This window comes from Physeter macrocephalus, chromosome 19 (assembly GCF_002837175.3).
Source record: "Physeter macrocephalus isolate SW-GA chromosome 19, ASM283717v5, whole genome shotgun sequence".
NCBI classification, from domain to species: Eukaryota; Metazoa; Chordata; class Mammalia; order Artiodactyla; family Physeteridae; genus Physeter; species Physeter macrocephalus.
Window position 1 is genome coordinate 12,115,639 of NC_041232.1, and position 17,870 is coordinate 12,133,508.

Below are 17,870 nucleotides of genomic sequence, written 5' to 3' on the forward strand. Positions count from 1 at the left end.
GAAACTGGAACTGCCTTCCAGCACCAGGACCTCCGTGTCTTAATGGGCCGATGGCCACCCAGGAGAAAGACTGTTTCCCAGTGTTCCTTGAAGGCAGGTTTGACCACGTGACTCTGTCCTGGCCAAAGAGATGCGGGCAGAAGTGACATGGGATGGCCCAGGCTGTGTCCTCCTGCTGGCCGGGTCCGGCACAGAGAGAGCCCTCCTGGCCGTGTGACTCAGAGGCAGCCGGGTCCCTGCCACTATGCAGTGCCCTGTCAGAGAGAGCCTGCTCACCTTCCCAATGTCACGTGAGAGAAGTCAGCCTCCAGCTTCTTGAAACCACTGATTTTTGGGTCTGTCACAGCAGGGGAAACACACTCTAATACGCCGTCTGTCTTCAAGGCCACCACAGTTGGCTGTATCTCTAGCTGGCTGCTGTTCTTTGGTTGAGCACCAGGTAAAGAAGCTGGCTAGCATTTCAGAGTCTACAAAAGATCTCCCAGCTCAAAACTGTTGCGGTGAGATGCCTATTCTATGAGGTCTGGGCCACTGAACCCAAGAATAGAAATACTGGAGGGGGAGGGGCTTAAGGGCTCTGGACCGGCATCCCAGCTCCTCTGGGAAATACAGTTTGAGAATCATTAAAGGAACCAGTGTTTTAGGCTATGTCTTATGTGGCCCACCACTCCTCAAGCGTCCTTCCTTCTCCCAAGCAGCCAAAACTTTGACTGTGGGGCGGTGGCCAGTGAAGATGTCTGGAGGCAAGGGGGCCTGCCTTGTTCCAGAATCTTCCTGGAGAATTAGCCGTGCGCGGCTTCAGTCCTCAAGCCTCAGTTTCCTCACCTGGGCAATGAGAGCGACTGCCTCTGCCTTGTCGCAGCCGAGACTCAACCCTGCGAGAGCGCCTTGTAAACCGCGGGGCGACACACAGACACGCGAGGTGGTGGTGATATTATCGCCTGGAATCTTTTTTGGGGGTCCAGGAGAAGGGAGGGTTCCTGACAGTTCCTAGGGAAGGCAGGAACAGCTGCCATCCAGAAATCTGCACGACTACAGAGAAACGTTTGCTGTTGCCCTGAGCCCAAGGACGGGGCACTGCAGCCCCAGTGGATCGTTTTCATGCAAGCTGCAATTAAGGGGAAGTGGGGTCTATTAAAGCAGCGGAGGGGACGCAGCCCTGGCTTCTGGCGATGCTCTAATTAGATTGCAGGGCCCCTCTTATTTTGCTGCTGAGCCAGAAGGCCCTGGGCTCAGGGCTTGTGCTGGGTGGTGGGTGGTGGCGAGACCCTGCCGGGGGGCAGGCCTTACGCTGGGGAATGGGGTAACTACGGCGAACGCTTGTACAGTGCTTGCTGCATGGCAGGGACCATGCTGTACTCACTTGACCCTCCAACTCCAGGAGTCGTATGGCTGTTGTTCTCAGTTCACAGATGAGGACACCGAGGCACACAGAGGTCGAGGAGCAAGCTCAAGGTCATGCTGCAGGTAAGTGGCACAGCTGGGGCTTGTGGGCAAGCCAGGAGGCCCAGGGAGCCTCGCTGGGTCTGGGCAGAGGTGGCAGGATGGGAAGGGCACAGAGTGGGGAGCAATGCCACAGTGTGACCTTGGGGAAGCCACCCCCCCTCTGTGGCTCTGGCTTTCTGAGCTATAAGATTAGAGGGGCTTGCTTTAGATCAGGGATTGGCAAACTTGATGTTAAGGGCCAGACGGTAAATATTTTGGGCTCTGCAGGCCATACAGTCTCTGTTTTAACTACTCAGCTCTGCTGCTGCAGCAGGAGGGCGGCCTAGACCATCTGTAAACCAATGGGCATGGCTATGTGCCAATAAAACTTTATTTTTACAAACAGGCAGTAGCTGGACCTGGTCCACAGGCCCGCAGCCTACCAACCCCCAGTTTAGATCACTCATGTCCCTTCTTTACCACTTTTTTTTTTTGGCCAAGCTGTGTGGCTTGCAGGATCTTAGTTCCCTGACCAGGGATTGAACTCAGGCCCCTGGCAGTGAAAGCGTGGGGTCCTAACCACTGGACAGCCAGGGAATTCCTTTTACCACTTCTTTGTATCACATTCATCTTCTTAATCATTTTCTTTATACAAATTCACTATTTTTTTTCACCTCCTTCTTAGGGCTTGGCAAAACCATTGGCTTGATGAGCTAGCTGTATATTTCCAGTTGTAACATACATGTGAAAATAAACCCGGAAGTTAAAAATTAAAAAAAATAAAGTTTATGGGCTGCCTAAAATCATCTCGTGTACCATGGAAGCCTGCACTCCATGCTTCATGAGACGTGTTTACATCAGTGGTTTTCCAACCAACTCCTGACTGGGAGGATGAACACGTGGGGGGGCCTTACACCCTGACTTTGAATACAGCGGTTCTACTTTCTCTGTTTTCTACGCTGGGGTTCTGCATAAGACTTTTGCTTGGAAAAAGGGGTCCTGTGGTCAAGAGAGTTTGGAACCACCTACAAGTGGCTTCAGAATGAACTGGGAACTGGTAAGCTTTGAGCGAGGACCTCCCAGCTCTCCCTGCACGGGGCCGTGAGCCTCCACGCTGCTTCTTAGATGTCCTAAAGAAAAACAGATGATTTCCTGTTACACCTTTGGTCCAGCCCTCTCTCCTGAACTGGAGACACACATCCTCCGGGAAGCTCTCCATCTCCACCGGACGGCTCTCTCCAACTGAACGCGTTAAAAACCCAACTCCTGGCTCCCCTCTGGGCCAGCTCCTGCACGTGGCCTCAGCACACGCTGACTCCTGTCTTCCCGGGGCTAAGGGCCCAAACCACGGCGCCGCGCAGCCCACAGCCAGACCTCTAGTCTGTCCCCTGGGCTCCACCTTCAAAACATCTGGGACCCGGCCGCCTGTCACCTCCTCCGCTGGTTGAAGCCGCCACACCTCCCCTGGATTACTGCAGGGGCCCTGCGCTCCTCCCGGGCCCTGGGCTCGGCAGCCTGAGCAAATAGCTTGGGATGCACGCTCCCAGGTGTTTCAGGTTCAGACCTCTCCTTGGGCTCCAGCAACAGGAGCCCCCGGGCAGGAGGCCACGGGCTCTGCCTTCGGGAGGTGACCGTCCTCCGGGGGTCTCCCCATCGCCCCCACGCTCTACCCTGGTGCCCTCCACAGCCCCACCGAGCCCCAACAGGCGCCCGTGCACTGGGGATTGACGGCATTCGATGGCATTAAGAACAAAATCAAACAGCATGTTAGGAGTTCATGGTAAGTAGGTGCTGAGCAGGAAGAGCCTCATCGGGAAAAATGACTGGATGCCTTTCATTCAAGCCGCCCTGAGGTTAGATTTTGAGTTCCGGCACACGCCGGCCTTCCTTCCTGAGCCTCAAGCTCCTCATCTGTAAAATGGGGACAGCGGCGCAGCCCGCGGCGCAGGGGTGAGGAGAGGGGGGTGTGCATTAAGGCCCCGAGTGGGGCCAGGCTCTCCTGCGAGCACGTGCTGCCCCGCCGCCCGGGGCAGGAGAGCTCGAGGCAGGTGGAACTCGGCCTTCCCGCTACCTGGAGCCGGGCGCGAGTCCCGGGGGCAGCCCCTGTGCCGTGTCACCTGGGAGTGTCGCCTGCCCCTTGGAGGCTCCACTTCTGTACATCTCGTAAACTTACCTCCCACAGCTGCTGGGAGGACAAAGTGGCGTTCGTTCCTTCATCACACATTTACCAAGCACTTCCTACCCGAGAGGCACAGGAGATGCGGTGCACACGGCACAGGCACGGACCCTGCCCTCCTGGGGCTGACACCAGGAGGGAGGACAGACACGAAACCACGACACAGACAACCGTTTACAGCTGTGACAGGGGCCAGGGAGGCGCTTAGGTGTTACGAGGGCATCCAACAGGGGGGCCTGGCTTGTCGGGCGTAGGGTTTGGAAAAGTCAGCTAGGGGAAGGTGCCTATTTCGGCGGCTGGGGCAAGATGGGAGAACAAATTTATTATTAAGCCAGGATTCTATTAATCTGTTATTATTAATACTGCTGAAAAAAATGATCGCATATTATTAGCGAAGCTCAGCAAAGAGAACCAGAGAGGCTTTTTCGTGGGAGGGGAGCGCGTGTTCCATTTCTGCGAGGTGTATACCAAAGGGTTAAAGTCATTTTCATTAAAATTCAAATTTCAGCAGGCGCTCACTCTCCCTTCGCCGTCCTTTGAACGTTTGACTGGCAACCATTTCATATTTCAATCTCGGCAGAACAAATTGAATTAGATGTTGAAACCAAACTCGGCTCTGTTCACCAAAGCCTGCATGCTCGGCTTGCACTAATCCTTTCCTAGACGCTGCAGAGCACAGACGGGTGCTGGGAGGGACGGGCCCTGCCACAAAAGACAAAAGAGCCCAAGGAGGCGGTAAAAGGAAAGGAGGAAAAACACGGGGGCAAAGTCCGCTGGAAATTGTCTTCTGCCTGATTCTCGGGTCTTCAAGCCCAGGAGACAAACTCCCGGGTGGATCCGGGGTTTCTGTCCCTGTATTGCTGGCACCCAGCACGGTGCCAAGCGCACAGGAATGCCGAGTGTTCGATGGACGAATGAATGAATGATTGGGGGGGAGGATTAGCCGTTGGCTTTGAGGACTTAACTCCGCCCCCCTCTCTCTGCCTCTGGCCTGTGCCGTTCCCCCCGCTTTCCTTTCTGAGACACCGCAAGATGCCTGGCGCCCTCCCAGGGTCAAGGTGCTTCCGCTGGGACCTGGGCTCACTCCAGTCCTGTGATCCTCCACGCCAGCCCCCGCAGAGCGTGCAAACCGGCCGGAGGATGCCAGCTCGCGTTTCCCAGGAGGAGGGGGGCAGACCTCACACCCTGGGATCACCCCATGGCTGAGGGTCTGTGGAATGGCCTGCAAGCGCTGACACAAGGGCCCGAGCCTGGCGTCCAGTCTACTGTGGCAATGGCATTGGTGCCCACGGGTAACCCCAGGATGGAAAGGGTTAGGAATAAGCACAGCAACACCGGTCGTTTCTGGGGGAGGGGCTCACTTATTTCCCAACTGCACCACGGCAACCGTGGGCCCATCCTGAGTCTGGCTTTGGCTTTGTATGAGGAGCAACTGGGTAAACCACGACTCCGCTTGGCCTGCTCGGGGGCTGCTGGGCAGAGGTCACTCCCTCCAGGCTGCCTTCCTGGATACACGGTCTCCTTTCCACCACGACCCACCTCAGAATGCTCATCCTTCCTCAGGTGCGACCTCCGTGCTTTATTACTGGAATTTCTCTCCTACGTCTTCTGGTGGTTTGGGACCTCTGATGTCCCATCATCATTCAAACTCACCTGAAGCCCCCTTCCTGAAAGCTCCTCCCCCCGTGCCCCTCTGCTCTGGTGACAACAGTGACCATCAATTTCCCCAGGGCCTTGGCTCCAAGGCCTGGAGTCTCCCCAGTTCACCCGGCACACACTGGGTGGATGCCTTTCTTCTGAAACGCTTTCACGCAGTCCCTCTCTCTCAAAGGGGGAAAGACGGGCCCTCCTCTGGGCCAGGCTAAAGACCTGGCTTTATTTTATTATTACCTAGCTATACTTTTTATTCCAGAATACCAATAATAATGACGATGATGATTATGATAATAACAATGAGAGCTTTAGTAGTTCCTGTTTAAAGAGTTACTTTCAAAGGGGTGGGGACAGGGCTCAGGATTACTGAGACACTTGTTCAACCTCCAGGCGCCAGGTGCTGTGACTGAACGGAACAGGGACAGGATCGGCTGAGGAGGACATGGGGGCAGGGGCTGCGTATGGAGAGGAACGGAACGTGGCTACTTTCGATAAGGTGGTCGGGGCTGTCTCTCTAAGGAAGGGAGGGAAGCTTAAACTAAGATCTCAGAGTGGCTGGTGGAGGTGGGGGAAGGAAACAGGAAGAAAGCTGGGGAAGGGTGTCCCAGGCAGAGGAAAGAGCGAGTGCAAAGGCCCTGGGGTGGGACTGGGCTGTAAAGGCTGGAGAGCAGTAAGTGAGGGGCAGGGGCAGGGAGGCAGGGCCTTCTTGCTCGTCGTGGTGAAGGGTGTGGTTTTGCTCCAAGTGTGCACGTGGGGGCAGGGCCGAAGGGTTTTAAACTACACTCCCCATGATCCAGCTTATGGCTGCATGGGGAGAATGCAGTGCTCCTGGGGGAGCGTGGAGTCTGCTATGGGCGTTGGCGAGGGCCAGGTGTGGCACGAAGGTGGGGTGACGGGGTACCTCCCCGAGATCTCTAGGGGAGTTGAAGTGACTGCTTCTACCTGCTTATGGGGGGGGCCCTTCCACCCCAGACAGTAAGCCCCCAGGGTTGGGGGTACAGATGCCAGGCTGGGACGGGCAGGCAGGAGGGAAGGGGCCACAGTCTCCCCGCGTGCAGCTGGCTGAGTGGCTGGTGGTTCTCCCTCCTGCTGCTTCCTCAGGCCATCAGCTTCACGACCCCCTCGCTCCTCTGCTGGTCCTGAGCTTTCTCTGGGCTCGGGCCGGGGCTTGCTTGCTTTTTCTTTGGGACACAGGGAAGACAGTAAAGCATGAAGGTCAAGAAACACCCGAGGCCCTGGGGTCAGATTCCCCTCCTGCAGCTGCCTGAAGCTCCCTGGGCCTCACAATACCCCTGCTATATGGAGGCGCCGTTAGCACCATCCCATTTTAAAGATGAGGAGACCGAGGAATCGGAGGTTAAGTCACTGGCCCACGCTCACAAGGCTGGTGAGTGGTGGATGTTACCAGGAACCCAGAAGGGTCTGAATGCAGAGCCCGAGCTGGCATGGCAACACCAGGAGGTGGTGAATTCCGATCTGGGGACATTCTAGTACCTTCAGTGAGGTCGGTGCCAATGTCGCCTCCTCCCGTGCCAGGCCCACGGCTCTGCAATCTTATTTAACCAGAAGAATCCACATGGCCCTTAACGGGACAAGCAGTGGGGAGCGGGGGGTGGACCCCAGCCCTGTCATCCCTGGGACCCACGGAAACCTGGGAGCCTGGTCACCCGAGGGACCCCACGCAGGCTCTATGGTCTGATGTCGGGGAGACACCTCGCTATAAAAGCTGGGAATGAGCCATGCCGGGTCTGTGTCTTTTGCTTCCATTATGTCCCAGGGATAACCTCGGATGGATTAGGAAGCGCCTGCCCCCCGGGGAACTGGGGACACGCTCAGCCTTGCAGGACTGTCAGCGCTGCGTGGTCTTGCTTGGATCCCAGGCCACTCCGAAAACTGCTTGATGTGGACTGAAACCTCCTCCCAGAAAAATACACAGACCAAATTTTACACGGCAAGTCGGAAGGTCCCTGGGCTTTCACTCGGGGCCCCCAGCTGCCCCAAAGGAAGAAGGAAACAAAAACGCTGACGCGCGCTTGCTCTGGGCTTTACTTGGATGACTGATGTAGTCCGAGCACCGTCTCTGAGGGAGGTACAAGATCACCCCCATTTTACAGAAAGAGAAGCTGAGGGTCAGAGGGGACCTCGCCGGTCCAAAGTCACAGAGCTGGGGTTCAGGCCCAGGGCAGGCGGGTTATAGCTCTTTCCTCTCTACCATCTCCCTCCTGGTGTGTGCTGGGTGTGAATCTCCAGGCGGGAGTAGGTGTGGGCACCCCAAGTCTGGGATGAGCCTTGGGACACTGCTTGCCAGGGCCGGGGGCCTGTGTGCATTTCTCAGGGTCCCCAGCCTGTGAGTAGAGGGCGTCTGCCGTTAGTGACGCAGCCGGGCTCAACCAATGAGCCCGTGTCTGGGTTTGCGGCTTCGTGAGCGGCCCCATGGTCAGCGCGGACGGGAGACGCTCTGGTGACTAGACCAGGGCTCACGGCCCCAAGTGGCGAGGAAGGGGCAGGACCGAGGCCCGGCCCCGGCTGTGAGCAGACCCTTGGAGAGACGGAGGCGGGAACTCCAGCTTAGCAGCCCTGGAGCGGGGAGCAAGAACAGACGCTTCCGGAGCCCGCCTCACACGCCCAGCACTGTTTCTGGCGTTCTTCACGATTATTACATTTCCTTCTCGCTAAAGCCCTCTGAGGTGGGAACCAGTTAGTGAGGAGGAGGCTGGGCCCAGGGAGGTGAGCGGACTTGGCAGGGGTCCCCGGTCTGTGCTGGGTGGAGCGGGGCTTCATGCCCAAACAGCCCAACTCCAGAGAGCTGCCTTCAGCCTGGCGAGTAGGCCGGGCTCGTGGGCAGGGGGCCCGAGGGTCCTCGCGCCCGCGTAGCTGCACACCCCGGTGCAAGCCCGGAAGCCCCTCTGCACCCCGACCTGCGCACCAGCACGGTGGGGCCCCGTCTGCATCTCAGGGTTGCTGGGAGGAGGAACGAGAGGGGGAACTCCTGCGGGAGGCGCCAACGGCTGGGCTGGTTTTTGCCACTTCCGGATGCTCGTGCTGCCACGAGGGACTGGCCGGCACGGTGGCATCCTGCGCCTGTTCTCTGGCCCTGCAGTGCCGGGCACAGGGCAGGCGCAGTCAGTGTCTGGGGCCCGGGTTGCCCGGCCGTGGGCTGAGGCCATCGTCCCCTCCGACCTTGGACCCGTGGAGGGCGGGGCTGCCTGCTGCTCCTGTTCCCCCGGGCGGTGCGGCCCCGTCCCCAGGGCTCTGGAGCCACGTACCCGCGGTGCCAGCTCACGGCTCAAGGGTCTGCTCCTTGCCGTCGTCCTCACTGTCTTCCAGCTGCTCCAGGATCTCGTCCAACACCACAGACTGCTTTTTCTTCGGGGGTTCTGCGGGAGCCCAGATGGCAAGAGAGGAGAAAAGAAGAGCCGAGAGGGTTGGGAGGCAGGGAGAGAGAGATGACAGCGAGGGAAGGGAAGAAGTGCAAACGGAGCAGGGGGAGGGGATTCAGGAAGGGACGGAGGGAAGGGGTGGGAGGTAGGAGAGCAGGTACAGACACGCGGGGCGGGCAGACGAGACAGAGAAATGAGCAAAGCCAAGGAAGGGGGGGGGAAGGAGCATCAAAGGAGGTATGAGAGAGGGGAAGAGAGCACAGAGCGGGAGACAGAGAAACACGGAGGCTTAGTCTCCACTTCACCAGGGGGCAGCCTCTCTCCCAGCCCTGTCGGCCACCCCTGCCCATCTTCCACCCACCGAGGAAAGAAGGGAGGAAGGTCCTTCCCGGCAGGTCAGAGGTTAGCGAGTCTCTGCCTGATGTAGGGGGAGCCAAAACCTCCAGAGAGGCCAAGTCAAGCGAGGGCAGGGGTTGGGAAACAAGTTCCTGTTCTCTTGGAGTCTTGGACTCTTAATGGTATAGTAGGTGGCTGGCATACAGTAGTAGGTGTTTAGTAAATGCTGGGTGACTAGATGCTCCAGGACTCCAGATAAGGCATGGAGGGAATAACAATTAGAGGTGGCTTTAGAGAAGAGGGGCTATTTGACCTGGGCTTTGAAGAATGCAGAGGAGTTCTCTGTGAGGAGACGGGGAAGGGGAGGTAGATGCACAGTGTGAAAGAGCATGGTGGGCTCGGCAAAACGTATGTCCCCTGGGTGGCAAACGCTATTGATTATCTGCTCTGTGCTACGGCTCTTATCTTCTCAACAATCCCATGGGTAGGGATTATTATTACCTCTCACAGGTGAGAGCACTGAAGCACAGGCAGGTAAGTCAAAGGTCACTCAGCTAGGAAGTGGTGAAACCAGGACCCAAGACACACCAAAGCCCACCGTCTTTCCTCTTTTCATAAAAGTCTCAGGTGCTGCCCAGAGATCGCCAGGGAGACAAAGGGTGGAGGGGGGAGGTGTGCTGGTCCCCTTGGCCCTCCAGGAAGGGATGGGGTGGGGGGTGGGAGGCGGAAGGCTCTGGGCTTAGATTGACTCTGTCAGTCCCTCTGCTATAGTCTAACCACTCATTCATGGTCAGCCTCACCCCCAGATAACGCTGGGCTTGTTTTGAGGCAGCTGTTGGATGCTGTCCCAATAGCCTCTCCTTCCCTGGTTCAAACAACACCTCCTCTGTGAAGTCCTCCGGGTGGCACAAATTGCCACCGCCATCCTTAGCTGCCATCTCCCCACTGGGTCTGGGGCTCCTGCAGGCAGCGGGTCTCCCCAGAGCCCAGCCCAACGCTCGCCCTCGAGACGGAGCATCTTGGGTCTCTTCCAGGTGGTCTCGGACAAGTGACTTGGCCTCTCTGAGGCTATTTCTCCATCTCACTCCTAAGAACCTGACCCGGACGCTGACCCCTCTCCTCTTCTCCACGGCTACCTGCCTGACCCGAGCACTCCCACCTTCTCAGCGGACTCAGCTTCCGCCCCCACCCCCAGGGCCACCTGTCCCCCCGCACAGCAGCCCGAGGGATCCTTCCAGGACAGGCTCCTGCCCCGTTCCGGGAGCTCCGCGTGGCAACCTCGAGGCACTGCCCGGGCCGGCCCCTCCCAGGCCCGCGAAGTGCGCTCCCACCCAGAGACCCCTGTTCCCACGTCCCCTCCTCAGAGAGGACTCCCCTGGCCACTGTCTGCAGGTCCCCGCTCTCCAACCCCTCCTCACTCCACAGCGCTTCTCACCACACGGCGGGCGCTTCTTCGTTTGGGGACAGAGCTATCCCGTTCACGGCCGTGTCCCCTGCCTTAGCACACTGCCTGGCACCTAGCGGGTGCCCGTGAGCAGCTGTTGAACGAGGGGATGAGCGAATGCGGCAGAAAAGGGGGACGCGGAGGGGCTGGCCCCTCGGGGAGGGTGACGAAGGGGTGGGAGGCCCGCCCGGCCGGAGCCTCAGGCCATCATCACCAAGTCGTTAGTCATGCGGAGGGAGGGGGACAGGACGCGCTGGGGCGGACACCTGCCTCCTTCGCCCCCGCCGCCCCCTCTGGGTTTCCAAATAATTGCCGGAGGTCCGCAATGGTCTCTGGAAATTGAATCTTTGGGCAGGTAGTAGGAGCCGGGAAACAGAAGGGCAGCACAATAGGACCTGCGGGCCTGTCACTGACACCCCCCTCCCAGAGGCTAACGATGGGGATAGGTTTGAGCTCCTGGGACGGCTGGTCCCTGTTCTCCTGGGCTGGCCTGGGGCCCGAGGGGGTGGCCAGTGAAGCAGTAGCCACGATGGTGGCAGCTACCGCTTTCACCTTGGCAGAATTTTCGTTCTTCCCCACGGCTTGACCGTGACTCTGAGACTGGCAAGGGGGCAGGTGCCAGGCACATGGGTGGTTCTTACCCAGCTGGCCCAGGAGCACCCTGCAGGCGGTGACTGGGGCTTGAACTCCTGGTGCCCCCAGTGGCCAGCACAGGGCACCCCTCGGGCATCAGCCCACCTCGGGGACCTTTCAGAGAAGCACGGCCCAGGGTCACTAGGGGCCTGGCCAGCTCCGAGGGCCTCTCGGCCATCTGAACATCCCGAGCACTGCGCTGGCCCCCCAGAGGACACGTCGGGCCCCCGAGTCCCCCCCAGACAACACCCAGCACGCCCACCCCCGCCCCATCCGCACGCGGAGCGCCCTGCTTGCCGGGAACAGCTGCTGAAACCCCATTTCCCCGACATCAAAAGCCTCAGTGGGTTTTCAGCGAACAAACATAATGCAGAACCGGAGAAAGGTGTAAAATAAATAAACGAAACAAGCTGTGCGTTCTCTTTCAGTATTACAGCTGCACCCGGAGATAAACAACAAGTGAATGTCACCAAACATCAACACCCAAGAAATTAACTTGACAAAAAGCTCAGCCGTCCCCCAGCAACCCCCCAGTCCTGCCCCCGGCCCCCTCCCCACTCTCCAGCCACCATTTTGCATTTCTGGAGTTCCCATCTAATGATTTTATTTTTCAATTAATTCCTTGACAGAACGCCAGCCCGCGTCTCTCTCCCGTCCCTGGCTGGCGCTGGCGCCCTGCGCGCAAGGCACAGGCAGGCAGGTGGGCGGGGGGCTGTCGGGAGACAGGGCAAAGCTTCAGGGCTGCTCGGGGAGGAGGGGATCCTGAAAGGAACCCTGAGAGGCGGCAGCTGTGACCGGCCGGGGCGGCCGGCCTCGGAGTGGATGGCGTTGCCGGCTGTAGCCAGGCTGCCCGGACAGGAGGGAAGCCTGCTGCCCGCCGGCTGAGCCACCTGGGGCCGAGGCCTCCCCTCTCTGTGCTCAGTCTCGGCAGTGACTGAAGAGCACCCGGCGCCTGGGGTACTGAAGAGCATGGGAAGGGCACAGACGCTGAAGGCCTTTACAACAGCGGCCGGCACGCAGGAGACACGGGGGAAAGGTGACGCCCTGGCTGTCGTTAATGGGTACTGCTACTGAGAGCGCGTGGGCAGGTCACTTCCCTCCTCCATAAAATGGGGATGGCAGTACCCGCCCTCGACAGATGCAGCGGCCGCGGTGGGTGCCCCCTCCTGGCGGTCACCTACAGCGTTAGCGGGCAGCTCTGGGACATACTCATAGCCCCCCGCCTGGAGGGCCGGGAGCTTTCTCTGGCCACAGGGGCACGCGTGGCCCTGGCACGGGGTAGGCTGGGAGTGTTGGGGACTTAAGCCCCCTGGAGAAATGTCCCAGCTCCCTCGACTCCGGGGGACAGTTCTGAGGCGGGTGCCACATGGCTCTCAGGGGTCCCTGTGGCCTGTACAGTGGGGCCTGCTCACTGCATCCCCCTAACTGACTCCCCTCCTAGCTGGTCAGGGGCTGCTTCCAGGGAACCCAAGCTAAGACACCATTGTCTGTAGGTGACCAAATGGGATGCCGCAGGGCCTCATTCGGCAGGCCCGCTGAAGGGCATCTGATTTGCTGACATCACGGAACGCTAAAGAAGAAAACTTAGTTACTAATATGTAAACACAAGAAAGGCTACACAAGAATCTCCATTTCTAGTTTCTCTTGAAACTGGCTGATCTGGCCACACTGGGCCCATGTCCCCGCCTAAGGATAACCGATGGGGTGTGTGCCAGCTGCCCCTGGAGATGGGAGGTCTCTTTTATTTGGGTGTTTTCTGCCTGTTCCTGGAGGTCCCGAGCTCGCTACTCCCCGAGACAAAGGGCAGGCGAGGCCTTGGTAAACTGTAAAGTGCAGGCCCGTGTAGCAGGTTTCCCCTGTTAAAACCGTACCTGAGGTGACTCCAACAGGCTGGGGGGGAGGCGGGAGGGGGAGCAGGTGTGCCCCTCTCTCCGGTCTGTCCCTCGAGGGGAGGAGAGGAAGGAGGTTCGGGTTGAGAGTGGAGGGCGGGATTCCAGGTTGGGACAGCCTTCGGACTCAGTGGCCTGCTGCCCCAGGCCATCGGGGGGCACGAGCAACCTGCAGTCCCCACCTCTGGAGACATTACGGGGCTGGAGACACAGGATGTGGGTCTTGCGAGGGGCCGGCACCCTGAGGGCTGGCCTGGCGTGTGAGGCTGCCTGCTCCTGGGTCCCCCTGCCTCCCAGGCTCCAGACTGGCAGCCCCCATGGGCAAAACCCTCAGATACCCCGAGGGGTCTGCCTCCCAGGGCTCTGTTTACAGCACGCGCACACTAGATGATCACAGAATAAAGGGCACTCTTTAGAGAAGATCAGCCTGGCTCCTAAGACCAAACGAGGGGCCCTTTCTCGGTACCAGGAGGCTGTTTCATGGATGTGCCTTTGCAGAACATAGCTGGTCCCCCAAGAACCAGGTGTGATCCGAAAGCCCCTGCTCGGGGCTGGCAGACGGGAGACTGGGCCCCAGGCCCACCTCTGCCACCTCAAGGATTTAAGGGAGCCTCTTAACTCCATTCCTCAGTGTTCCCGTTTGTTAACTGGGGACAGTACCTGCTCTCCTGATCTCAGGCCTTGAGGGTTCCAGCCTTCAGTCGTTCACAGCACACAGTCATTGAATATATACTATGTGCCGGGCCTGGTGCTAGGAATACAGCCGCCAAAGGAGAAACTGAACCAGCAGCCACGGAGGCCATGCTGGGGTCCCAGGGCGGGCAGAGCTGGGCTCTGAGCTCTGTCACGCTCCGGTCCCAGGCCGTCTGACCTACTCGAGTTGCTATCTGTAGAAAGGGCGTGGCAATAGTGCCCGCCACAAGAAGAGTCAACAGATAAGGCTTGGGTGCACACAGCCCAGTGCCAGGCACACAGAGGTGTTGAGTCACGTTAAAAGTAACAACGCAGGTGTCGTCCAAGGACACCCAGGGAGCGGGCGGTACCCAGGAAACTGGGAACCTAGCAGGCTGAGCCGGGGCCGACTGTACATGAAGGTAGAGAACCCTGCATCCTCGGGCTCTGAGCCCAGCTTCTTTGGGCTCCAGGCACGGGCTGGGTGTGGACTCCCAGGTCTCCCACGAGCCGGGTGATATTACTGCCCCATTTTCCAGATGCATAAGCAGCTGTTCTAGGGCTTGGGGAAGACCCCCCCCCCCCGCGAATGGGGCCTTGAGCGCAGATCAGGCTGGTCCCAGGGTCTTCCCGTCACCCCACAGCGATGCCTGTGGTCCCGTGGCTCAGCTGACCGCCCTGCAGCGGGGGACGCCAGCCCAGACTCCTCAGAAGGAACTTCTCAACAGGGAAGGCGTGAAACAGACTCAGGCCGCATGGCAGCGGCCCAGTGCCTGCATCAGCCAGTTTTTCAAGAAGCTATTGGTTCCCAACCCATGGCCTGACAGAATCTCCTGGAAGACCTCAGATACCTGGACCCTACCCCCAGAGGTTCGGATGCAAATGGCCTGGTGTGGGCACTGGCTATTGAGACGGCCGTGACTACAGCCGTTATGAATCACAGTGCTAAGGACTCTGGCTCCTCTGAAGCAGGAAGCCCCGGTGCAGCCCGGCGGGTTGCTCTTGCTCTGTGATCTGGGCATCCAGGGCACAGAGGAGTTCCAGGCAGCCGGGCTGGCGGCTCTCCATCCACCAGGGCTGGTGAAGATGCCCGGCCTGGATTATTGCGGATTCAGCCCCGGTAGGGCCGTGGGGCCACCAAGCCTGGGGGCTCTGGGGCTTGGTCCTGCGTGTGTCTGCATTAGTTACAGATGCTGGAGCGGCCTGTGCGGGCCGGGGAGGCAGGGGAGTGTCCAGGGGAAGGTGACTCGTTGCAGAGGACACGAGAAAAAGAAACCAGGAGAGGCTGGAAGGCGCCCCCCACCGTTCCCCGCCCCACTCTCCCGTCTCGGGCCTGGAGGGATCTTTCCATTTCTAGGGGCTTGGTCGCCATTAACGACCTGTCCCTTTCCTCTTGGCAAAGGCCCTGGGTTGGGAGTAGAGGCTAAAAAGAAAGAATCAGTAACCTCGTCTCGAGGGACCAAGGTGGGATGCTGTCTGCACTAGGATCTGTAAGTGCGAATGTGATGGAGTTAAACGGTCTGGGTGGGTGACTATACGGAGGGCTGCGGACTGCGGCAAAAGAAGAAGAAGGAGAAGAAAAGCCCATGTAACTCGACCCCAGCTACTCTACGTGAACGTAGGACCTGGGGTGGTCAGACCTGATTTTTCAAGAGAGGCCAGAATCTTGACTTTCAGGTCAAATCCTCTGATAGCAAAATAGGGACAATTAATTAAAACAAAAACAAAACACTTTTTCCCCCCCTTATCTTCTAGGCAAAATAAAGATCTGTGATCTCAGTCGACAGCTCCCCAGTGCAGCCTCTGATTTACTTTCTCTCTCCTCTCTGTCTACAAAACCCCACTAGTTTCACTTGTGGTCATGAAGCAGTAATAACAACCTCCTCGTCTGTGTGTTTTCCTTGGGTTTCTCAGGCCTGGGCCAGCCTACAGTTCAGAAACGAACCCGGCCACCCCCTGTCACCAGCCACAACCCTGGAGGCAAGTCCACTCTCCTCCGGACCCTATTTCCAGCACTCTTGGTCCCCAGGTCCCCGAACCCTCACCCAATCTGGGCCCAGCCCCTTCCCCTCCCAAGTTGCTCTGAAATTCTCCTTCTGTCAGTTTAATTCCATGATCGATGAGGAAGAGCAGGAGGAATGGCCCGGCACAGCTGGTTTCCCCGTTAGCCCTAGCAGGGATTCCTGGCCTCACTGGCGACAGCCGAGTGAAATGTTTGCAGAACGCAGAGAACACAAGTCAATAACAATTTAGCCGGATTGGGAGCAAGTACCTTCCCCACACGGACAGCCGCTCCCGGGGGAAGGGGGAGAGAGTGTGCGGGATATTGCCGAAGCGCTTGGAAATATTTCCAAAACACCACTCAAAGAGGCTCGGGGAGTGGGGGGTGGAAGGAGGGAGGAGGGGGAGGGGGTGACCTGGAGGACAAGGACACCTGCTCCAGCTTGCTCCAGGCACCCCCAGCCTCCCTGGCACCTCTGCAGGGAGAAACATTCGGCTCTCTAACCTGGTTCCCTGGCCACAGCTCAGCCATTTGCACCATTGCTAGCAGTTGCCAGCAAGGAGCCACCTTGACCCCTGCTTCTTGACTTTTCGTCTCTCGATTCTGCCTGCATCAGCTGGGGTGGCCTGGGGCACGTGAGAAAGAGTGGGTCCCCCGGCCAACTTCAACCTCTCTCCTGCTGCCCACCAACAGGGCTGGGGCAGGAAGAAGAACAAGTTCAGCACCCTGGACAGGGGCGGGCACCCACTTCCAAGGGGGCAGGGGTGCAACACCTCCTGGGGGGCCCTGGGTGCCCAGAGTGGCCTTTCCTCTGTCAGGACCCTTTGTGGCAATCTGGGACAGTCCTCCCTCACCTGCCTTCTGCTGGAGCCTCTGTCACCTCTGGAGGAAGGGCTGCCACAGCAAAGCCTTAAGGAGGGAATGAGAGGCACCCCAGTGGACGAATAAAAATGAGGTGAGGGGAGCCTATAGGAACCTTCTGTCCCCAGGTAGCTGGAAAGATCCATGGCAGAGGGATATTTTGAATAGTAAACTCCGTGACTTCACAAACTTGCTTGAACTTTCCCGAGTGTGATTTTTAAAGCCCGATGATTATGTTTTCAGGGCCAAGATCAATGAGGCATATTTGCAAGGGCTGGCATGGGGCTAATGGGCTCTCCTGGTGCCCAGTCTTTTGAAAAGGTGCCGTCCTGTGAATGATTAAGTTATGGGGGGGGGTGGTGGTGAACTGCTGCAGGCTTTAAATATCATCTGTATGCCGATGACTTGCAAATTTATATCTCAGCCCAGACTTCACTCCTGAGCTCCCGACTCATAGATCTATCTGCTTGACATCCCATGGGGAGTCCTAATAGGTGTCTCAAACCCCATGCAGCCGGATCACTCCCACACCCACCCACTCTTCCCAGCTTCCAGGGCCGCATCATCACGCAGCACCACCATCCTTCGAGTGGCTCGCTCTGAGCAAAAATCTCCGTACTGGCCTTAATTTCCCTCCTGCCTCCCAGAAGTCTGGCCAGCTCTACTTTTACCACATATGTTCAATCCACTAGCTTCTTTCCACCCTTCCTGTCTCCGTCCCTGCTCAGACTACCGCCTTGGCTTGCTGGGACTATAGTGGGACTCCTATCCCATATTCTTGCTCCTCCACAATGCGTGCCCCATGTAGCAGCGAGGATGAGGTATGGAGTGTAAATCAGGCCATGGCACTCCTCTTAAAATCTTCGAGGGATTTCCCACTGTATCTTGAATAAACGCCAGGCTCCCTGCCCCACCCCACAAGACCCCGCCAGGGAGCCCTTCTGGCCTCTGCAGCTTTGTTTCTAACCACTCTCCACCCTGGACTCATTCTCTAGTCACAATGGCCTGCTATGAGCATGCTTCTGCCCCAGGGCCTTTGCACCTGTGGCTCCCTCTGCTTGGAATGATTTCCTCCCAGATCCTGGGCTGGCTGGCTTCTTTGAATCACACAAAAACACTGTCTCCTCGGAAAGACTTTTTCCAACCACCACATTTGGAATCTCTCTTCCCTCTTCGCACCCCCGAGCGTATGATATTATCTTTTTGCATTTCCTCCACAGGGCTTGCGATCATCATAACTTTCTCATTATTACCCTTTTTTCTTTTCTTTTTTTTTTTTTTTTTTTCGGTACGCGGGGCTCTCACTGCTGTGGCGTCTCCCCCTGTGGACCACAGGCTCCGGACGCGCAGGCTCAGCGGCCACGGCCCACGGGCCCAGCCGCTCCGCGGCATGTGGGAT

General features: G+C 58.2%; 1 protein-coding gene across 1 annotated transcript in view; it reads right to left on the minus strand.

Moving 5' to 3' along the window:
- Nucleotides 1-1,798: 1,798 nt before the first annotated feature.
- RBM19 (RNA binding motif protein 19) overlaps nucleotides 1,799-17,870 on the minus strand; it is a 127,122-nt gene continuing 111,050 nt past the window's right edge. Inside the window, exons 24-25 of the mRNA XM_007104625.4 lie at nucleotides 8,521-8,631; nucleotides 1,799-2,555 (exon numbers count right to left, since the gene is read on the minus strand). Of these exons, the coding sequence (XP_007104687.2) occupies nucleotides 8,534-8,631 (98 nt within the window). The 3' untranslated portion in view covers nucleotides 1,799-2,555; nucleotides 8,521-8,533. The remainder of the gene's footprint in view (nucleotides 2,556-8,520; nucleotides 8,632-17,870) is intronic.